The 24,155-nt window shown below is 42.3% G+C and overlaps 3 protein-coding genes across 3 annotated transcripts in view; all 3 read right to left on the bottom strand.

The window, feature by feature from the left end:
• Positions 1–24,155, bottom strand: part of LOC309701483 (NACHT, LRR and PYD domains-containing protein 12-like) — a 442,279-nt gene that overhangs the window by 349,348 nt on the left and 68,776 nt on the right. The window lies entirely within an intron of this gene.
• LOC309700187 (NACHT, LRR and PYD domains-containing protein 12-like) overlaps positions 63–24,155 on the bottom strand; it is a gene marked incomplete at its 5' end in the record, with an annotated part of 83,442 nt that continues 59,349 nt past the window's right edge. The window contains 4 exons of the mRNA XM_082523635.1: positions 63–542; positions 1,218–1,391; positions 3,767–3,964; positions 14,213–14,389. Of these exons, the coding sequence (XP_082379761.1) occupies positions 524–542; positions 1,218–1,391; positions 3,767–3,964; positions 14,213–14,389 (568 nt within the window). The 3' untranslated portion in view covers positions 63–523. The remainder of the gene's footprint in view (positions 543–1,217; positions 1,392–3,766; positions 3,965–14,212; positions 14,390–24,155) is intronic.
• Positions 16,954–23,404, bottom strand: LOC309700188 (NLR family CARD domain-containing protein 3-like; the record flags this gene model as incomplete). The annotated part of the gene is made up of 2 exons (XM_082523636.1): positions 16,954–18,728; positions 23,131–23,404. The coding sequence occupies 2 exons, from the start codon at positions 23,402–23,404 to the stop codon at positions 16,954–16,956; spliced, it is 2,049 nt and encodes a 682-aa protein (XP_082379762.1).

The raw sequence follows: 24,155 nt of genomic DNA, 5'->3' as shown, positions 1-24,155 counted from the left end.
AGGAGGAAAAGAGGAAAAACACAGAAAAGATTCACAGATGTGGTGAAAAAGGACACGACAGCTTCTGTTTGTTAGTTTGGTTTTTCTTTATTTGGTAAAGATTCAGAAATAAAGAGAAGATCACATGTTTGAATATTATATTAACGTTCTGTAATTACAACAAGTTGTAAAATCTTTCCAGAGTGAGACAGAGACTGTGCAGAGACTGTAGAAGGACAGAGCAGCAGCAGAGCAGTCCAGATACACTGATGATCCTCTGTCAGATCCAGAGGGACACACAGGGCTGATGCTGGACTCTACATTGTGTCTGACAGTGGAGCTGTTCTCAGAGCAGTTCACTCTGCAGCACTGACAGTCATCTGCACTTCATTCCTCTGTCAGTCACTGCTGGATGAAGCTCTCCTCTCCACCTCCCAGTAACATGGCCCAGTCAGAGCGTCTCTACACACAAGCTGCTGCTGCTTCAACCTCTCTGGATCATCAGGACACAGCTGCTCCTCTCTCAGCACACACACCGTCCTGTTTAATGCCATGGTTGCCACCTGCAGGGAGAAGGAGGAAGAGCAGAGGAGATAAACGAGTGTTTCCAGAGACTCTTCATCAGCTGTCAGTCAGTGATGCAGCACATCCAGTATAAAGAGCAGCAGGGACGTCAGTGCTGGGACTGTACTAGGACTCATTGTTGCTTCACTTTTTCTAATCTTTGGATTTTTATTGAAGTTGCTGAAAATGTTTTTCCCTCCTAGTTTGAGTTTGGACTTTCATTCATTAGAAGAACCTTGGTGTGTCCACTCTGAGCTCTGTAGGAACCCCAACAACAAGCCCAACAATCCAGATGGACGGTTCCAGCTGTTAACTGGAGGAATTCCATCCAAACATCTGCTCTCACTAAATTCTTCCTCACCTACAGACTGTGTTCTTCACTGCTTTAAACTTGGAAATCAATGCAGTCATTGGTCTGCGTGCTGCTTTGTTCAGAGAGCTGATTGGCTGTTGACAGTGTTTGATCAGAGCGTGTCAGCCGTTACTATGGTGACCATAAAGGTGAGAAACAGGAAGTGTTTGTGTCCAATCCTGAAGCCTGTCACCGTTCTCCTCTCACAGCTTCACTGAGAAGCTGCAGCTTTACAGGAAACACTGGATCTTTGTTTCATACTGACTGTGTTTAGTACAATACTGCTGACAGCACCACCCACTCACTCCATCACTCTACTGACCTCAGAGTCTCCAGTCTGTAGTCTGGACTCTGCTGAAGATCAGACAGCTGCTTCACATCTGGATCCTTCAGGTTGTTGTAGTACAGCTCCAGCTGTCTCAGATGGGAGGGGTTGGACTTCAGTGCTGCTGCCAGATAATCACAGCTGATCTTTGACAAACCACAGCCCCACAATCTGTATAAAGAATGAAAGATGTAAGTTTATTAGACAAAGTGCTTGAAATCATTCAGTGTTTCATCATCTGTTCAGAGCTGAAGAAGGTTCAGAATGTAGAAGTTTAGAAAATGGAAACTCCAAACAGCTGAAGCCAACAGGAAGCAGCTTCAAACAGGAAACTGTGCAGAGTTTCAGACTATATGTCCTGATGCAGCCAGTTGGATTTTGGAGATTTGAATCTCTGTTCTGTGACTAAGTCCTTGAATCATTTCTTCCAGTTGGTCCAACAAGACAGACTAAGTATTGGACATGTGTTGTGGCTCCATCAGGGGAGCTTCTAAATGTGATGTGATGGCCCCTCTGGGTCTGTCAGGTCACAGCACTGAAGAGAGCTCAAACTGGGCACACAGCTGTTCCAGTCTGGACCAAAGACTCTATACTGGGACTGAGGGACTGCTTTGACTGCACCCACTGGGACTTTTTAAAGGCTCATGTTCTCACTTAGATCATCGATTTCTACTGACATTTCTTTCTGGGAAAAATGGAGATTACTTTGGAAACAGGAAGTATTTTCCCCAATAAGCAGCCCTGGATTAGTAAATCACTCCAACATGTTCTCAGGCAGAAGAAGCTGTCTTGTTATGAGGGAGAGAAGAAAAAGATTGAGGCACAGAAACCTGTTGAAAGAGAGATAAAGCAGCTAAAATCAGGTGTAAAAGTAAAGCAGAGGATGAGCTGAATAAAGGACACTCAAGGCTGGCTTGGAAAGGAATGAAGTCCATGGTGGGGATGCAGAACAAGGAGCAAAGATGAATGTGATGCTGAATCAGCAGAAGACTTGGACTCATTTGATTCCAGCTTTGATATCATTGATTTCAATGAAGAGCTTTGTGATTGTAGCAAAGGGCTGGTAGCTCTGAGAGTCCCACTGATGAGGTGTTTGTGTGGAAATCTCTTAGTGGGACCAAAGAGAGAAAAAGCCCTGGTCCTGATGCTGTGGGAGGGAAATGATTGAAGTGTGCTGTGAGGAACTGACTGGGAGATTTTCACACATTTTCCAGTCCTCCTTGGAACAACAGGAAGTTCCCAGCATATGGAAACAAAGGTTAAGTGTCCTATGGCACTCAGTGATGATGGTGCTGTGGCCCCACCACCTCCACCTCTTTGTAAAGGAACTAACTGTAATCTGAAGCTTCAAATGGAACTAAGACTTCCTCCACTAGGTGGCAGTGTCTGATGAGAAAGTGTTAGTGGAGCTGGCCTGGAGTCAGAAACAGGAAGATGCAGGATTTGGGCTGAAATGGGCAAAAGTGGTTAGCACTAGTGCCTTAGAGCAAGAAGGTTGTAGGTTGAAGCTTGTTGGTCAGCTGGGCCTTTCTGTGGAGGTTGGATGTTCTCCCACAGTCCAATGAAATGCTGCTTAGGTTCATTGGTGCTTCTACATTGGCTGTAGGTGTGGATGTGAGGGAGTGCTTCTCTGTCGCTCTCTGTTGGCCCTGTGATGGACTGCTCACCTGTGCAGGTGGACCACGCCTCTTGCCCTATGACAGCTAGGGCACAGGCTGCAGCCCTGTGAGCCTAAGCTGAATAAACAGTTAGCAAAAATGATCCATAGATGGCCTGAAATCCCCCAGTTAGCAGTTTGGTAGATAGCTATGACATGCTAATCCCATCCAGCAGCTGTATTCTACCTGTAAGCTGATCCCTGCTGAGCCAAAGCACTTTTTCATATACAAATTACAACCTTTAATAGAAACCTATTGGTCAGCATCTTATTAGCCTGCTGTTAGCTTCATTCCACAGAAAACTGAGAGAAACTAACAGAGTTGATAAAGAATAAAGAGAAATGTGCTGATTTAAAGCCTTTGAAGTGCTTCAGATGATCTCTGTCCACTTCTGTCCACTCATTCATTCATGTAAGCTTTCTAATGCAGCTTTGATCTTCACAGTCTGCTTGATGAAACTCATTCTAACCCTGAATGTCAGAGTGTTGCTCCTTCTCTTTCCCATCATTCATGCTGGCAGTGGAGGAGATTTGGATGTTGGACTGTGTTTTGGATGATGTGTGTATGTTTGTGTTGGACTGCTGTCTGTAAAGCAAACGCACATTTTGCTTTGGATTTCAGTGTCACACAGACTTTAAGGTGCAATGAAGAGTTTGAGAGTTTCACAGTGAATTTTCCAGTGGAGGATTTTTCTTCTTCTTTGAAGGTTTGAAATGTGAACATTGTTCTGCTGCAGTCAATGGACTAAACCAGAGAAGAAGAAAACAGACTTTACCATGAAGATCCTCAGTGTGGATCAGTATAATATCAGCCTGATGTCTGCAGTTTAGTGTCAGCACAACTTTCACATCATATTCATCTCAGCACAACTAAAACATGCTGACTGACCTCAGAGTTTCAAGTTTACATCCTGGACTCTCCAGGAAACCACACAGATGCTTCACTCCTGGATCCTGCAGGTTGTTGTTCTTAGTCAAAGACGAGAAGTCATTACTCAGGTTCAGCTCTCTCAGATGGGAGGGGTTGGACTTCAGTGCTGCTGCCAGATAATCACAGCTGATCTCTGACAAACCACAGTTCTTCAATCTGTATAAAGAATGAAAGATGTAAGTTTATTAGACAAAGTGCTTGAAATCATTCGGTGTTTCATCATCTGTTCAGAGCTGAAGAAGGTTCAGAATGTAGAAGTTTAGAAAATGGAAACTCCAAACAGCTGAAGCCAACAGGAAGCAGCTTCAAACAAACACAACAAGAGAAAAAACTCTGAATGTTTCACATTAAAGTCGTACATTTCTCATAAAAACAGGACAAAGACTTGAAAAAGTCGTGTTTTTCCTTCCAGGAACCACATGGCTTCACTTTTAAAGGTGAAGTGTGACAGAAATGGACATATTTGAAGTCCAACACCTTTTTCCAGTCACATTATTAAAGCAGACAAACTACAAGCTCATTTTCATTCCAACAAGTCATCTTCTGACCTGGACTAACAACACTGGTCTCTATGTGCAGCTGGCTGTGAGACCAGTGCTCAGGGAGCGTCTACAAAGTGCAACACTGAAAGAACATCACACACTCATTTGCTTGCAGCACTTTCACACAAACATCTACTGTCATTATTGTCACCAAACTCTGTGGATCCTTTATTGCAAATTCAAATGGGATCAAATGGTCAGACAAAAGAGGCTTATGAGGAAATATGATGAAATGTTGTGTATTAGCAGCAAGTTATTGAATCTTTTTCCTCAGAAACCAAACAAAATGATTGACAAACATGTTTTTACAAACTCAGTGTTGGACTTGGATCAGCAGGATAAGCTGATGTTTAAAGGCATTTGAGTCTCGCTGTATGAGAGTCCAGTTCTTACTCAATATTTATGGATGATGTTCTTTCAGTGTTGCACTTTGTAGACGCTCCCTGAGCCTCACAGCCAGCTGCACATGGACCAGCTGACATTACCCAGCATTAGAGGCGGCTGTAAAAAATTCATGTTCCCATTTAAATGGTTTTAATTTGAATAAAACGATGTTGATTCATTCAATCCTGAATCGATGTTTAATATAAATGTATTTTGCCAGAATCTCAGGTTAAAGCTCACAAACTATTTCAACAAGCAGCAAACAGCTAAAAGAGTAAATGAGAGCAGCTAAACACACAAAGATGGAAACACAGAGCGTGGATCGTTCACTCGACGGCACGTACACGGACACGCCGTCGGGGCTGAAAGTGGACAGCTCACAGATCCTGAAGCTGCAGGTTTCATCTGTCTCCAACCAAAACTGAGTGAAGCAGCAGCAAAAGAAGATCCAAACTCTGCTTCACGTTTGATCAATATGCTCATGAATTCTCTCTGACTTTGGCTGTTCCTGCCTGCACAGCTCTCTCTCTCTCAGTGTACTCCAAGAACAGCTTCAAACATCTGTTTCTGCATCATTCACTGTTTATTAGCCACCAGTCTGCTGTTGTGTTCAGTGCTGTCGGCCTCTGACAGTAAAGCCTCATTTCTGCTATTCCATGGAAACTTTTTAAAATGATGACAGATTACAAACTCTCAGCTGTGTCTGTAATCAAACCTCTGTAACTTTGCTTCACTTCAGCAGCATCAGCTCATGTTCACATGTTGCTTCATGGTTTGCTTCAGTTTTTGATCGACTGCAGAATATTTTGAAGGTTATCTGCTATAAAAAGCCAGAAGAGGAAAATCTGCTTCATGTGTTTCTGTTTGATCCTCAGTGACTTTGACACAAAGGCCTCTGCTGTGATGATCACACCTCTGATCAAGTCTCACAGTGTCACAACTGATAAATGATCAGAGTTAGAATATTTCTGACTGTCTGCTGTGTGCCGTGACCTTTGACCTGCTAAAGACAGTCAGCTGTGGATTATTCATTGTTGTGTCTGATACTTAGAACTGTGAGGAAGAAGCTACACAGTTAATCAGGGTCCCCTCTCTCTGAATCAGGAAAGGTGGGCAGGCCGCGTGTGGGCCGCGGGCCATACGTTGAGTATCACTGTTTGAAATGTGAACATTGTTCTGCTGCAGTCAATGGACTAAACCAGAGAAGAAGAAAACAGACTTTACCATGAAGATCCTCAGTGTGGATCAGTATAATATCAGCCTGATGTCTGCAGTTTAGTGTCAGCACAACTTTCACATCATATTCATCTCAGCACAACTAAAACATGCTGACTGACCTCAGAGTTTCAAGTTTACATCCTGGACTCTCCAGGAAACCACACAGATGCTTCACTCCTGGATCCTGCAGCTTGTTCTTATTCAAAGACAAGGAGTCATTACTCAGGTCCAGCTCTCTCAGATGGGAGGGGTTGGACTTCAGTGCTGCTGCCAGATAATCACAGCTGATATCTGACAAACCACAGTTCTTCAATCTGTATAAAGAATGAAAGATGTAAGTTTATTAGACAAAGTGCTTGAAATCATTCAGTGTTTCATCATCTGTTCAGAGCTGAAGAAGGTTCAGAATGTAGAAGTTTAGAAAATGGAAACTCCAAACAGCTGAAGCCAACAGGAAGCAGCTTCAAACAAACACAACAAGAGAAAAAACTCTGAATGTTTCACATTAAAGTCGTACATGTCTCATAAAAACAGGACAAAGACTTGAAAAAGTCGTGTTTTTCCTTCCAGGAACCACATGGCTTCACTTTTAAAGGTGAAGTGTGACAGAAATGGACATATTTGAAGTCCAACACCTTTTTCCAGTCACATTATTAAAGCAGACAAACTACAAGCTCATTTTCATTCCAACAAGTCATCTTCTGACCTGGACTAACAACACTGGTCTCTATGTGCAGCTGGCTGTGAGACCAGTGCTCAGGGAGCGTCTACAAAGTGCAACACTGAAAGAACATCACACACTCATTTGCTTGCAGCACTTTCACACAAACATCTACTGTCATTATTGTCACCAAACTCTGTGGATCCTTTATTGCAAATTCAAATGGGATCAAATGGTCAGACAAAAGAGGCTTATGAGGAAATATGATGAAATGTTGTGTATTAGCAGCAAGTTATTGAATCTTTTTCCTCAGAAACCAAACAAAATGATTGACAAACATGTTTTTACAAACTCAGTGTTGGACTTGGATCAGCAGGATAAGCTGATGTTTAAAGGCATTTGAGTCTCGCTGTATGAGAGTCCAGTTCTTACTCAATATTTATGGATGATGTTCTTTCAGTGTTGCACTTTGTAGACGCTCCCTGAGCCTCACAGCCAGCTGCACATGGACCAGCTGACATTACCCAGCATTAGAGGCGGCTGTAAAAAATTCATGTTCCCATTTAAATGGTTTTAATTTGAATAAAACGATGTTGATTCATTCAATCCTGAATCGATGTTTAATATAAATGTATTTTGCCAGAATCTCAGGTTAAAGCTCACAAACTATTTCAACAAGCAGCAAACAGCTAAAAGAGTAAATGAGAGCAGCTAAACACACAAAGATGGAAACACAGAGCGTGGATCGTTCACTCGACGGCACGTACACGGACACGCCGTCGGGGCTGAAAGTGGACAGCTCACAGATCCTGAAGCTGCAGGTTTCATCTGTCTCCAACCAAAACTGAGTGAAGCAGCAGCAAAAGAAGATCCAAACTCTGCTTCACGTTTGATAAAAATGCTCATGAATTCTCTCTGACTTTGGCTGTTCCTGCCTGCACAGCTCTCTCTCTCTCAGTGTACTCCAAGAACAGCTTCAAACATCTGTTTCTGCATCATTCACTGTTTATTAGCCACCAGTCTGCTGTTGTGTTCAGTCCTGTCGGCCTCTGACAGTAAAGCCTCATTTCTGCTATTCCATGGAAACTTTTTAAAATGATGACAGATTACAAACTCTCAGCTGTGTCTGTAATCAAACCTCTGTAACTTTGCTTCACTTCAGCAGCATCAGCTCATGTTCACATGTTGCTTCATGGTTTGCTTCAGTTTTTGATCGACTGCAGAATATTTTGAAGGTTATCTGCTATAAAAAGCCAGAAGAGGAAAATCTGCTTCATGTGTTTCTGTTTGATCCTCAGTGACTTTGACACAAAGGCCTCTGCTGTGATGATCACACCTCTGATCAAGTCTCACAGTGTCACAACTGATAAATGATCAGAGTTAGAATATTTCTGACTGTCTGCTGTGTGCCGTGACCTTTGACCTGCTAAAGACAGTCAGCTGTGGATTATTCATTGTTGTGTCTGATACTTAGAACTGTGAGGAAGAAGCTACACAGTTAATCAGGGTCCCCTCTCTCTGAATCAGGAAAGGTGGGCAGGCCGCGTGTGGGCCGCGGGCCATACGTTGAGTATCACTGTTTGAAATGTGAACATTGTTCTGCTGCAGTCAATGGACTAAACCAGAGAAGAAGAAAACAGACTTTACCATGAAGATCCTCAGTGTGGATCAGTATAATATCAGCCTGATGTCTGCAGTTTAGTGTCAGCACAACTTTCACATCATATTCATCTCAGCACAACTAAAACATGCTGACTGACCTCAGAGTTTCAAATCGACATCGTGGATTCTCCAGCAAATCACACAGATGCTTCACTCCTGGATCCTGCAGGTTGCTGTAGGTTCCACTCAGGTCCACCTCTGTGGGATACGAGGGGTTGGACTTCAGTGCTGCTGCCAGATAATCACAGCTGATCTCTGACAAACCACAGTTCTTCAATCTGTATAAAGAATGAAAAATGTAAGTTTATTAGACAAAGTGCTTGAAATCATTCAGTGTTTCATCATCTGTTCAGAGCTGAAGAAGGTTCAGAATGTAGAAGTTTAGAAAATGGAAACTCCAAACAGCTGAAGCCAACAGGAAGCAGCTTCAAACAAACACAACAAGAGAAAAAACTCTGAATGTTTCACATTAAAGTCGTACATTTCTCATAAAAACAGGACAAAGACTTGAAAAAGTCGTGTTTTTCCTTCCAGGAACCACATGGCTTCACTTTTAAAGGTGAAGTGTGAAAGAAATGGACATATTGAAATCAATGATATCAAAGCTGGAATCAAATGAGTCCAAGTCTTCTGCTGATTCAGCATCACATTCATCTTTGCTCCTTGTTCTGCATTCCCACCATAAATATAAAGAGGCAAAACTCACATTTTCCAAAATCCTCTTTAAGCTTCGACAATAAAGGAAGATAGTTTTATACAAGTCTTTGTGGTTTTCTTGTCACCCAGATGCCCGAGTACTTAAACTTGTTATAGCTGGGTTTAAAAGGGGCTAAAATACACAAAACTCCCCAGTTGTCGTACAGATAGACTTTGCCTCGCTCTTCCCAAAATTCACATTATATCCAGAAATTGTCCCAAATTCCTTAAGTATGCATTAAGGTGACCTTGAGGCTCTTAAAGGCGCCTATAAATAAAACGTATTATTATTATTATTGTAATTCTATCCAAAAGTTTGTGGAGGCTGTTCGATGGGTTGGAAATAAATAAAATCCTGTCGTCGGCATAAAGAGAGACTTCATGTTCGATACCCCCTCGATGTTTTCCCTCAACACCAACACATTGTCTCAGAGCAACAGCTAGCGGTTCAATGGCAAAAAGGAGACAGAGGGCATCCCTGTCCTGGAGGGCAGATTATTGTTAGTCTGGACGGCTGTTAGAGGGGAGCAATACAATACTTTTATCCAAGATACAAAATTAAAGACACATTTTTTAAGCGTATAAAAAAAAATCCCATCTCACCCGATCCAACGCCTTTTCTGCGTCAAGCCAAATGACAGTTTCCAATGTATCACCTTTAACATGGGTATAAATGATATTTAATAGAGCTCTAATGTTCAAAAAAGAGTGCCTAATAAAGCCCGTCTGGTGAAATAATGGAGGACAAATACTTGTGTAAGCGACGGGCCAACACTTGAGCCAGGATCTTGGTGTCTGTGTTGAACAAAGATATTAAACGACATGAACGACAATCTAAATGGTCTTTTTCCTGTTTTACAATTAAACACATCACTGCTTGATGCATTGTTGGAGGCAACGACTGTGAGAGGAAGGATTCTTCAAAAGTTGATTTTAACAGTGAATTCAGTCGGTCAGAAAACTTTATGAAAAAATCAGATGGATACCCGTCGGGGCAGCAGATTTTCCAGACTGCATGCTCCGTACGGCCGTTTCAATTTCAACATTAGAGACAGGTTCCTCCAGACTAGCGATCGCATCTTCTCCCAAGGAGGGAATATCAAACACCTTATTGAAATCATTGTGGATCTCAAGGATAGTTGGTTAGCTGTTCTTAGTCGTAGCTGGTGAGCTGATAACTCGCCTGTTTTTCCTCCATGTTCATAAGCGTAGCTGCAACTTTGACTCAGCCTGTTTTGTAGATATGAGATTGTATTCAGTTTGTCATTGTAACCGCTGTGTATATAATACAGGCTCAGGAGAGTGGCTGTACACAGCATGTAGTTTAGTCATTTCATCAGCTAACTGAGAGAGGCGCTCGGTCCCTATTTTATTCCAACCGCCCCCAACATGTCCGGCTGGATAACCACTGCTCATCTACCATCACAATGAACACCGGTGTACCACAAGGCTGTGTGATGAGCCCTTTCCTCTACTCCCTCTTCACCCACGACTGCAGACCTGCTGATGGTTCCAACACCATCATTAAGTTTGCAGATGACACCACGGTGATTGGCCTCATCAGTGACAACGATGAGGCCGCCTACAGGGAGGAGGTGGATCGTCTGGCTGAGTGGTGCGACAGAAACAACCTGCTGCTTAACACTGAGAAGACCAAGGAGCTCATCGTGGACTACAGGAGGAATGCTGACCCACATCCACCCATCCACATTAAGGGGACAGCTGTGGAGCGTGTGAGCAGCTTCAAGTTCCTGGGAGTCCACATCTCCGAGGATCTCATCTGGACGACCAACTGCTCCAAGCTGGTCAAGAAGGCTCACCAGCGCCTCTTCTTCTTGAGGACTCTGAGGAAGAACCACCTGTCCTCAGACATCCTGGTGAACTTCTATCGTTGCACCATCGAGAGCATCCTGACCAACTGTATAACAGTCTGGTACGGGAACTGCTCTGCCTCGGACCGGAAGGCGTTGCAGAGGGTCGTGAAAACTGCCCAGCGCATCGCCGGAGCACCACTTCCTGCCATAAAGGACATCTACAGGAAGCGGTGTCTGAAAAGGGCTGGGAAAATCATCAAAGACCCCAGTCACCCATCACATGGACTCTTCACCCTCCTGCCCTCCGGGAGGCGCTACAGGAGCCTCCGAACTAAGACCACCAGGTACCGGAACAGCTTCTTCCCCACAACTGTCAGACTCCTGAACTCTGCCTCCTGACATCTGACCCACGTTAAACTCATGGACTGAACATACACACACCCACAATGGACAACTGTACCCTCAAACACACAATAATAACATGGACTGAACCACCACTCACAACCACCAGCACTTTATATAGCCTCTGTAGAAACTATCTACATATCTCACTTATCTTAACTGCACTACTGTATAGCTCTGTGTAAATAATCATTCTGTACATTCGATAATCTTTAATCCTACAACTGTTTACAACTTGCATAGTTCCCATTTCTGTATAGCTGTATATCCCAGATTCTGTAAAGTTATTTATTTCATATTCTGTATAGTTTTTCATATTTATATCCTGTTCATATTCTGTACATAGCTCGTACTCACTACAGCCTGTACATACTTATAGTTATAGAATATTCACAACATACTTCATACCGTGTACATTATAACATACCATAATAGACCCATTTCTGTAATATACTCACATATCTATATTATTGCTAATATATATTGTAATATATCTATATCACTAAAGCACTTCTGGATGGATGCAAACTGCATTTCGTTGCCCTGTACCTGTGCATGTGCAATGACAATAAAGTTGAATTCTATTCTAATTCTATTATATTCTATTCTGTTTTGCACAAAATGAAATTATTTGGCCTCTCAGATGCTTTTAGAGATTCCCAAATGACTGATGATGACATCTCTGGGGTCTGATTGATAGAAAAAAAATGTCTTTGAGACCTTTTGTAACTGACAAACTCTTCATCTGCTAACAACACTGAGTTGAATCTCCATGGCTGATAGTTGGAGCAGGCATCAGGAATACACATTGAAAAAACAAGAGGAGAAATCACCAGAGTCTTATAATCACATTCTGTAACTAAAGGGAGACGTTTTTCTATACAAATATATGTTTTATGGACATTAGAAAAAAAAAGAGTATTGATGTGAAGCAGGATTATGAAATCTCCATACATCAGCCAGCCCATAATGATCAAGAAAGCTCTGAATGACGCATGCTGAGTTTGGACTAAGTGTACTTTTGTGTGAACTGTGGTCCATAGCAGATAATGAGCAGTTTAGGTCTCCCTCAAAGATGATATTGTGTGATGACATATTGGGGAGCCGCGCAAAGACATTAGTGAAAAATCTGTGGTCGTCCCAATTAGAGGCGTAGATATTTGCTAAGATCAAAGGAAAACCATAAACTATATTTTCTGCACTTAAAATCCTGTAATTTTCTCATAAATCGACAGTGCGCCTTATGGATGAATTCTGGTTGTGCTTACTGACCTCGAACCGATTTTATGTGCTACACGGCGCTCAGAAACCTTTCAAAAGATGTTTTGGTACGACTTTACTCAGCTACGAGGCCGCACCGCTTGATGGATTGTTGGAGCATTACAGCTACGAGGAGCCTCGCGGAGTGATACGTACTCTGCTTCAACGTAATATTACTGTATTGAGTGTGTATAAGGACCATAAATGGCACCTGTAAGAGACACGGTTACAAAGAGGGTTTCAAACTCCAGGCTGTCAGTCACGCAGTAGAACCTGGGAACAGAGCAGCTGCTTGTTATTATGCTCAGCGTCTGTTTACATTTTGACTGCACGATTGTGAGCTTTTTGTTATGCACAAAAACAACATTGTTTTCTTTTATTTATGGAGCATTATTATTTAATAAATGCTGATCATTTATTTCTGAGTAATTGTTTCATGTACATCTACGCTGTATGTTAATAAATGTGCCTGTGTGAGATTTGGGACACAGCTTTGACTAAGAACTCTCTTTTTGTTCGTACTTTCTGGCTTTAAAAATATCGAGATATATATCGTATATCGCCATCCAGCTAAAGAATATCGAGATATGAACTTTGGGTCATATCGCCCAGTCGTAATATTGCAATAGGTTGTCCATTAAACTCAAGCGGGGCTTGGGCCCTGGCACGGCATAGCCACACAATCCTGGTAGTAGTGACGCTCGGCTATGACGGCGTGCGGGTTACCAGCTGGCTTTCTCAGGATAGGGCTCCTGTGTGAGCGGTCGACAATAACGTCTTTATCCATACCCAGCATTTCACGTAGTAGCACGGATACGGCCGTGGAGGAGCTCGAGTCCAGGCCCTTTGGGATCCCTATGATGTGGATGTTAGCTCTCCGCTTCCTGCCTTCATCACATTTATCCTTCAGGTCAGACAGCTCCTCCTTCATACTCTCTACTGTAGACTGCAGGGTGGTCACCTCATCGCTCCACATTGACACCCCATCCTCAGCTTCTTTCACTGTAACTTTTACTCCATCAACTTCGCCGCACGTCGTGTGAGTGTAAACCACTACAACATGTAGACGGCCGTCTGCAGGCTGGATGTAGCACCACCGCAGAGACGTGCTGCAGCTCTGTTTAGTTACCCAGCTGACAGCAGAGGCTGTAGTTTACTGTTACCAACATGGAAAACTGAAGCTTCATCAGATGGAGCTACAGAGCTGGAGAACAAAGGAGACTGAGAGGCCAGAATGATGTGGGAGGAAACATCAAGAGCCTGTTTGAAAGGAGACACATGTGGATGCTGTGCCAGTCTGTGGTCTGTCAGAAGTCAGCTGAGTCACACTGCAAGAAGCTGCAGAATCTCAGAGGAGGAGATTTGGAAGTGTTTGTGGGACAAACTGGACTCAAAGAAAGAAGATGTTTGTGAAGTCTTTGGTGGAGGTGAGCAGTGTGAAGCAGAACACATGCAGATGAATCAGGAGGGAACAAACTGAGTGGGCGGAGCTGTCTGAGCCCCGCCCACACAAACACAGCTCTCTGAATCAGGAAAGGTGGGCAGGCCGCGTGTGGGCCGCGGGCCATACGTTGAGTATCACTGTTTGAAATGTGAACATTGTTCTGCTGCAGTCAATGGACTAAACCAGAGAAGAAGAAAACAGACTTTACCATGAAGATCCTCAGTGTGGATCAGTATAATATCAGCCTGATGTCTGCAGTTTAGTGTCAGCACAACTTTCACATCATATTCATCTCAGCACAACTAAAACATGCTGACTGACCTCAGAGTTTCAAGTTTACATCCTGGACTCTCCAGGAAACCACACAGATGCTTCACTCCTGGATCCTTCAGGTTGTAGTTGTAGCTCAGGTCCAGCTCTCTCAGATGGGAGGGGTTGGACTTCAGTGCTGCTGCCAGATAATCACAGCTGATCTCTGACAAACCACAGTTCCACAATCTGTATAAAGAATGAAAAATGTAAGTTTATTAGACAAAGTGCTTGAAATCATTCAGTGTTTCATCATCTGTTCAGAGCTGAAGAAGCTTCAGAATGTAGAAGTTTAGAAAATGGAAACTCCAAACAGCTGAAGCCAACAGGAAGCAGCTTCAAACAAACACAACAAGAGAAAAAACTCTGAATGTTTCACATTAAAGTCGTACATTTCTCATAAAAACAGGACAAAGACTTGAAAAAGTCGTGTTTTTCCTTCCAGGAACCACATGGCTTCACTTTTAAAGGTGAAGTGTGACAGAAATGGACATATTGAAATCAATGATATCAAAGCTGGAATCAAATGAGTCCAAGTCTTCTGCTGATTCAGCAGAAGACTTGGACTCATTAGGACTCATTACCTAATCAAACCTCTGTAACTTTGCTTCACTTCAGCAGCATCAGCTCATGTTCACATGTTGATTCATGGTTTTCATGGTTGATTCACCTCATTTTTAAAAAATGACCTCTGACAGGAAAGTCTCATTTCTGCTGTTCAACAGTGAAGAAATGTAAATTTTCAAAATGACAAATTGGAAAACACAGAGCTGTGTCTCTAATCAAAGCAGAGATGGAACGATGCCACTTTTCATGTCCGATATCGATAGGAATCCAATATAGTCGATTTTATAATCAAACGTTTTTTTTAATCTCTTGCTGCATTTTGTATAAATTCATACTCAAGTTTAAACAATCTAAACACTAAAGCTGTTCTGTTATACCTGTCTGCAAAAACACACTGCAGCCAAAACATTAGAATATAGTGATCTTTGTATTTAAACTTTTATCAGAATTTTAAATCTAAAGTATTTAAAGTAATATTCAAAAGTCATTTAAATCAGTTTGATGCAGACTTCAAAAACTCTTTGGTTGTGAATAAAAGAAGTGCAACATCAGCACAAAATAATGTTTCTATTGAACAACTAACACAAACAGGTTGTAGAATGGAGCCTTTTCTACTCACAGCTGAACAGAAACAACATCCAGAGTGGAAAACAGTGCAAATAACTGCAAACAGGCTTCATGACACTCATGTTTGATCAGATTCACTCCCTGCTCTCACACACCAACTCCAGACCTGCATTCATCTTTTCCCTCTGAACCCCCCAAACATACAAACCCTGAGCCACCACCATTGCCCTTTCACTGACTGCCCCACTCCACCATTTGACCCTTAGAACTGAAGACGCTTCTCTCATAAGAGGTGAAACATCTTCAAGGAAACTTAAAGAAGTCCAGACGCTTTTCTTTCCAAGCTTCTTAGACTACGATGACCTGGATGTCTGAGAACCTTCACAGACTGATTTTACAAGAACAACTTGTGTCAAAAATCCCTGGCAGTGCCTCTCTGTCACACACACAAATCACTACAGTTACAAATTTAATAACTTAAAAACCTCAGAAAAACAGAACTGAGCAAACCAAACAAACAAACAAACAAACAAACCAGAGACCAGGTAAGAACATTGTTGAGGTTTAAATTTATAATCTTAAATACTTATATGCTGATTATATTGCTTTATAAGAAAGGCCCAACTCTGAGTACACTCTGTGCCGACAGGACTGACAGGAAATTACATGCTTTTGCAGGCAAAAAGTGAAACTAAGCAGAGTGTTTGATCGAAACTTAAAGTGTGTGTGATGTCTATATAAATGACTAGGCTTCCTGTTTTGTGCTTCAGACCTGGGGTTGTGTGTTCAGGTCTCCATATCCGGATATGTAAAATAAAGATAATTTTTTAAAGTAAAAAGACCACTTTTGAGCCGTGTCTTTTTGGCCGTAAAGAATACCAAAGGACCGGAATTTAATAACATTAAAAGCAAACAATAAATGAGCAAAGTAGTGCATGATAAATATAGATGACAAATACAAAGTGCAATATAGAAACACTGGGTAAAAAGAAATGAACAATTAAAAAGGAGGATAAAAGATGTGAGCAGTAGTTAAACAGTAGAAATAAATATATAATAAACAAATAAAAATAGATAATAAATGAAAGCCAGGTCTGAAAGGTGAGTTTGGCTTTAAAAGCATGAAAACACACTGCTGTCTTCAGGAAGGCTGCTCCAGTAACAGAAAGTCATCTACATGTGGGTTTAGTTCTGACTTTAGGGACAAGTAAAAAAACAAAATAAAATAAAAACATCTGTCCAGACAACCTGACAGTCAAAAATATAAACTCAGGAACTTAAAAGGAAAATTGTGCTGACTTTGAACGTCCGCATCAAGATAAACTTACAGATTTAAGAGTCAAAAAGTGTCAAAAAGTCTGTATCCTTACCCGAGAGTTTCAAGTTTACAGTCAGGACTCTTTAGTCCAACACACAGCAAATCCAATCCTGAATCCTGCAGCTTGTTCGAGCTCAGGTCCAGCTCTCTCAGATGATTGGATGGGGAGCTGAGAATTTCAGACAAAGCTTCAAAGCTTCTTTTTGAGAGTTTACAATCTCTCAGCCTGAGGAAGAATAACAATGGAGACATATTCTTTTATTCATCTAGCATTATTAAACATATTTGTTCATAGATTCACTTACAGCACTTTCTTGGATGCTTTGACCACTGGCAGCAGCTTCAACAATGCCTCCTCTGAACGGGAGTATTTCTCCAGGTCGAACTCATCCAGATCTGATGACAGTAAGATGAAGACCAGAGCCGACCACTGAGCAGGAGACAGTTGATCTGTGGAGAGACGTCCTGAACTCAGGGACTGTTGGATCTCCTCCACTAGAGAACGATCATCCAGTTCATTCAGACAGTGGAACAGGTTGATGCTTTTCTCTGCAGACAGTTTCCCACTGAGCTTCTTCTTGATGTAGTGAACTGTTTCCTGATTGGTCTGTGAGCTACTTCCTGTCTGTGTCAGCATGCATAGGAGATCCTGATTGGTCTGCAGTGAAAGACCCAGGAGGAAGCGGAGGAACAAGTCCAGGTGTCCATTTGGACTCTCTAAGGCTTTGTCCACAGCACTCTGGTAGAAGTCTTTTACAGTAAGTGTTTTCTGGAAGATTTTAAAGAGAGGAGATTGTTTCTTAAGCAGGTTGACTCCAGAGTTGATGAAGGTCAGATAGACATGAAGAGCAGCAAAGAACTCCTGAATGCTCAGATGGATGAAACAGTAAACAACGTTGTTGAACATGTGGCACTCATCAGCTTTAAAGATCTGTGTGAACACTCCTGAGTACACTGAGGCTGCTCTGATATCGATGCCACACTCTGTCAGGTCTGATTCATAGAAGATCAGGTTTCCTTTCTGCAGCTGATCAAAGGCCAGTTTTCCCAGAGACTCAATGATCTTCCTGCACGACTCTGTCTCAGCTCCTCCATCATACTTGATGTCCTTCGTTTTTAGGTGAAATAGCACAAGACGTAGGTAGAGCTCTGTGAGAGTCTTAGGCAGATCTTTGCTCTCTTTGTTCTTCATGACAAACTCCAGAACTGTAGCAGTGATCCAGCAGAAGACTGGGATGTGGCACATGATGTGGAGGCTTCGTGATGTCTTGATGTGGGAGATGATGCTGCTGGCCTGCTCCTCATCTCTGAATCTCTTCCTGAAGTACTCCTCCTTCTGTGGGTCAGTGAACCCTCTGACCTCTGTCACCACGCCAACACAGTCAGGAGGGATCTGATTGGCTGCTGCAGGTCGTGTGGTTATCCAGAGGCGAGCAGAGGGAAGCAGTTTCCCCCTGATGAGGTTTATCAGCAGCACATCCACTGAGGTGGACTTTCTAGGGTCAGTCAGGATTGTAGTTTTGTGGAAGTCCAGAGGAGGTCGACACTCATCCAGACCATCAAAGATGAACACAACCTGGAAGTCTTCAAAGATGTAGATTCCTGCTTTTTTGGTTTCAGTAAAGATGTGATGAACAAGTTCCACCAAGCTGAACTTTTCCTCTTTCAGCAGATTCAGCTCTCTGAAAGTGAATGGAAACATGAACTGGATGTCCTGGTTGGCTTTGTCTTCAGCCCAGTCCAGAGTGAACTTCTGTGTTAGGACTGTTTTCCCAATGCCAGCCACTCCCATTGTCAGCACTGTTCTGATTGGTTTATCTCTTCCAGGTGGGAGTTTAAAGATGTCTTCTTGTCTGATGGTTGTTTCTGGTCTGTCTGGTTTCCTGGATGCTGTTTCAATCTGTCTGACCTCATGTTCATCATTGACCTCTGCAGTCCCTCCCCCTGTGATGTAGAGCTCTGTGTAGATCTGACTCAGGAGGGTCGGGTTTTCTGTTGTAGAAATCCCCTCGAGCACACACTGGAACTTCTGCTTCAGGTCTGACTTGAGTTTGAGCTGACACTCAGTGAGAATCTCTGCATGAATAAACAGCAAATGACACAAATGAGAAAACTGCATTCTGGTTACTGTGGTTATGTGTTCAGTTCACTGGACTCTTGGTGTCATGATCCGGGTGAGTCTGAGTAACTTTCCACAGCATCAGCTCTCCTCGCCTGGGTGGAGCCCTCCTCACTCCTCCGTGCTCCTCACCTGTTGCCAATTACTCCGGCAGTATTTATGAGCAGCACTCACAATGAACCTTCTCCAGATTGTGTGCTTAGCACAGTCAGTTCTCTGCCTCACATTTTGTCTTGTGCTCCTCAGCTTGTTTCGCGTAACCCTCTTTTCCTGTTCCCTAGTCGGCACCTGGATACATCTTCCAACTCTCGCCATAAGTCACGCCTCAGGATTCTGGCCTGCCACTGCTGGGAAAACTCACTCTTGCAAACTGCCATCCTCACCTGCCTGCCTCCCTGTGCACCCACATCTCACTCTGTACCCAGATTTAATTCATCTCCTCCTCCAGCTGATCTCCACCTGCAGCCACGTAACACCTCTTAGTTTTTAAATCTTGGACTCATTCACTACACTGTGGACCACTCTGATTATTATCTCCTTTGTTCCAGTGATCCTGGATAGTTTCTATTCGCCCGATTCTGCCCCTGTTGTTCCTTTGACCTGCCTCAGCTTATGTTCTGGCCTCAGCTCTGCACTTCTCATAATACCTTGCTTGCTGTTGAATTTAGCCGTGATTCAGCTTTCTCCGTCAAGAAATCTAGTAAAATACATTTCTGTTAAAAGTCACTCAGCCTCCGTTTTTTGGTTCTGTGCTTGACTCCATTCCTTTTCATGAGCCATTGAGCCCTGACACTTGGGTTATAACTGAGGGCAGGTTTTATAGAGACACATTTGATTTAATTATGTTTATTTATACAGCACCAAATCAATACTAGCAACATTTCACATATTACATAAACAACAATATGGAGCCAGTGATGAATAAATATGTAGAATAAATGAAAGAATTTCAAGTATAAAAGTTTTTTTTATTAATTCCTCCAAATAACAACAACAGTCACCCCAATGTGCTTTATATTGTAAGATAAAGAACCTACAATAATACAACAGAAAAAACCCCAACTATCTTTTTGGGTCCTGAAAACTGAAGGCTCTGCCTCCCATTCTACTTTTAAATACTCTGTGATCAACAAGTAGGCCTGCAGAGCGAGAGCGAAGTGCTCTAATAGGGGGATATGGTACTACAAGGTCATTAAGATAAGATGGGGCCTGATTATTTAAGACCTTGTATGTGAGGAGCAGGATTTTGAATTCAATTCTGGATTTAACAGGAAGTCGATACAGGAGAAATCTGCTCTCTCTTTCTAGTCCCTGTCAGGACTCTTGCTGCAGCATTTTGGATTAACTGAAGCCTTTTCAGCGAGTTTTTAGGACTTGCTGATAATAATGAATTACAGTCGTCCAGCCTTGACGTAATAAATGCATAAACTTGTCACGGCTGGGGCAGCAGTCGTGCGGTGGAGTTAAATGAGGACCCAAGTTGCAGACAGTGGTGGAGATGCGAGTGAGGTTTTATTTACAGTGAACAAACCAAGGTGAGGGCAGAACTAAACATAAACCTAAACTGGAAAAACTACAGTGGCTTGCAAAAGTATTCGGCCCCCTTGAACTTTTCCACATTTTGTCACATTACAGCCACAAACATGAATCAATGTTAGTGGAATTCCAGGTGAAAGACCAACACAAAGTGGTGCACACGTGAGAAGTGGAACGAAAATCATACATCATTCCAAACATTTTGTACAAATAAATAACTGCAAAGTGGGGTGTGCGTAATTATTCAGCCCCCTGAGTCAATACTTTGTAGAACCAGCTTTTGCTGCAGTTACAGCTGCCAGTCTTTTAGGGTCTGTCTCTACCAGCTTTGCACATCTACAGACTGAAATCTTTGCCCATTCTTCTTTGCAAAACAGCTCCAGCTCAGGCAGATTAGATGGGCAGCGTTTGTGAACAGCAGTTTTCAGATCTTGCCACAGATTCTGGATTGGATTTAGATCTGGACTTTGACTGGGCCGTTCTAACACATGGACATGTTTTGTTTTAAACCACTCCATTGTTGCCCTGGCTTTATGTTCAGGGTCGTTGTCCTGCTGGAAGGGGAACCTCCGCCCCAGTCTCAAGTCTTTTGCAGACTCCAAGAGGTTTTCTTCCAAGATTGCCCTGTATTTGGCTCCATCCATCTTCCCATCAACTCTGACCAGCTTCCCTGTCCCTGCTGAAGAGAAGCACCCCCAGAGCATGATGCTGCCACCACCATATTTGACAGTGGGGATGGTGTGTTCAGAGTCATGTGCAGTGTTAGTTTTCCACCACACATAGCGTTTTGCATTTTGAACAAAAAGTTCCATTTTGGTCTCATCTGACCTGAGCACCTTCTTCCACATGTTTGCTGTGTCCCCCACATGGCTTGTGGCAAACTGCAAACGGGACTTCTTATGGTTTTCTGTTAACAATGGCTTTCTTCTTGCCACTCTTCCATAAAGGCCAACTTTGTGCAGTGCACGACTAATAATTCCCCCACCTGAGCTGTAGATCTCTGCAGCTCGTCCAGAGTCACCATGGGCCTCTTGGCTGCATTTCTGATCAGCGCTCTCCTTGTTCGGCCTTGTTCGATTACACACAGGTGCACTCTATTTAGTCATTAGCACTCATCAGGCAACGTCTATGTGCAACTGACTGCACTCAAACCAAAGGGGGCTGAATAATTACGCACACCCCACTTTGCAGTTATTTATTTGTAAAAAATGTTTGGAGTCATGTATGATTCTCATTCCACTTCTCACGTGTACACCACTTTGTGTTGGTCTTTCACCTGGAATTCAAATAAAACTGATTCATGTTTGTGGCTGTAATGTGACAAAATGTGGAAAAGTTCAAGGGGGCCGAATACTTTTGCAAGCCACTGTAACAGACAAACCTGAAAACATAAGGACAGCGGGGAATACACAGAGATGACACAAAGAAGGCTGGATAGAGAGACGAGTAGTAACACTGATTAACACAGTAATGCAGATGACACAACGAGGAACACAGGCAGACACATACTATAAATACACACAAGGTAATGAGGGAATGACACACAGGAGGGGAGCACAGCTGATCCTAATTCACAAGACGAGACACAAACCTTCAAAGTAAAACAGGAAACAGACTGTTTTACAACACAAACTCGGGGACACGAACAGTACACAGAGGAAAGACACAGGTAGAGATCAACCTAAGAACTAATACAAAATCAGAATTAACACAAAGTACACAAGGTGATACCAAAAATGAAACAAAACGCTGAACGACCCAGGACCATGACAGAACTAGTTTTTCAGCGTCACTCTGAGACAGGATATTTCTAACTTTAGAGATGTTGCACAAATGGAAGAAAGCAGTCTTGCATATTTGTTTAATATGTGCGTTGAAGGACATGTCCTGGTCAAAAATGACTCCAAGGTTCCTCACAGCGTTACTGGAGGCCAAGGTAATGCCATCCAGAGTAAGAATCTGCTTAGATACCATATTTCTAAGATTTTCAGGGCCGAGTACAATAACCTCAGTTTGATCTGAATTAAGAAGCAGAAAGTTAGCGGCCATCCAGGTCTTTATGTCTTTAAGACATTCCTGCAGTTTAACTCATTGGTGTGTGTTATCTGACTTCATGGACAGATGGAGCTGGGTATCATCTGCATAGCAGTGTAAATGTATGCTATGTCTTCTAATGATGCTGCCTAAGGGAAGCTTGGTAACGGGAGCGTTGCCAGCAGAAGGCTGAAGTGGAATCTCCCAGAAAGCTGCAGAAGAAAAAACATGAGCTGAAATGGTGGATTTCAGTCAAATAAGGAGAACTGTGGCTTTCCTCCAACCTTTGACCAATCACCTTAGTGTCCTGTTTATCAACCATAATAAAAAGCATTTACTGTGTGGGCATTTTTTTGTTTGGGTCTCCAAACAGCAGAAAGAAATGGCAGCCATTTTTTTAACTTTACCTTCAACTGGTAAATAGATTTAAGAGAAAGCACTTTGATCATATTTGTGACGTGTCCCAAACTGTTGTTGTCGCCTCATTTATGTTGATAAAACAGCTCTAAAACCAATCTCACAATATAAATCTGTAAAATGGGCAGAAAACCTGCTGCTGGTCCCATTTTAATCAAACCAACCCAAAGAGCAGATATTCATGTGTACACAGGAGGTTATTTGTGCAGATGCATAAAACACAAACTGTTGGCTTTCTGCAGTCTCTCACTCCTGAAAGTGTTGGCAAGTGTTTTGGATTTATTATTTATATGGATTTTAATGGCACCTGTGTAATGTTAACTAAGGTTTTTATTGTTTATGTATTTTTTGTTTAGTCATTCCCTGACTTACCTGTGGGTTCTGGGATGGTTTTATTTAAATTCTCCAACAGATCATTCTTGTTTATCCTCCCCAAAAGATTTTTAGCAACTTCAAAAGTGTTGATAGAGTAGGTATCAAACATCAGATCCACTATGTCCGTCCTCTCTGCATTCTCCAGTTCACTCTCTGGGATTGCTGGTAAACCTTCTACAGACCCGTTCTTCAGATGCCACTTAAATTCTTCAAAGTCATCACGTCCCAAATCCTTCAAAGTCCCCAGAAGGATTTCTTTAGGTGTCGTCATCTTTTACCCTGTAAGGACCCGATAAACAAAGACTGTAACAACAGCTGGAGAGGTAATTGTCTGATTTATCAGAATTTAACTTGATTCTAACAGCAGTTCATCACAATAAATTTCTAAGGCTCAGAATGCAACAAAATTGCACATGAAGAAGCACATAGAGAAGTATCCAAGTAACACTTTGCTACAATATAAAACAAACTATTATAAATAAAGAAAATATATAAACTAAATATATACACTACCCGTCAAACGTTTTAGAACAGCCCAATTTTTCCAGTGTTTTTGTCACGGTTTGCGAGCCGTGTGTAAATTATTAAAGGACCCTTTATGCAGTGTGATCAGGAGATATTTTATTTTGTATTCTCACAATCAGTTATCATTGATTATTCATTTGCCATTGTTGAATCTGTTGACAGTATAATCTTTTAATTACATCTGTGTTACTTTGAGCAAATATTAATGTACACTGACTGTTTATATTAATCCACACTGACTGTTTATATAAAGTTGTTGCACGTTAGAGCAGAGCAGTCACACCATACAGACCCACGAGTCCTGTTGGGCCCTGGCAGGCCTGCGTGTAATTTTGCACGTACGCCGGTCTCTGCTTACATGCACGCACTTATGTAACACACGCACGGTCACCTACACACTTAGTAATAATAGGAGGGTCATCTGAGGACAGTTTTTCTGATAAATACACTTTCACAAAATGCACAATGTAATACACACTTGTTTTTCTCTTAAGAGT

This window comes from Aulonocara stuartgranti (genome assembly GCF_965226115.1).
Source record: "Aulonocara stuartgranti genome assembly, chromosome: 23".
Classification (NCBI taxonomy): Eukaryota; Metazoa; Chordata; class Actinopteri; order Cichliformes; family Cichlidae; genus Aulonocara; species Aulonocara stuartgranti.
Note: the sequence above shows the minus strand (reverse complement) of the source record. Positions and strands in the feature narration are given on the sequence as shown.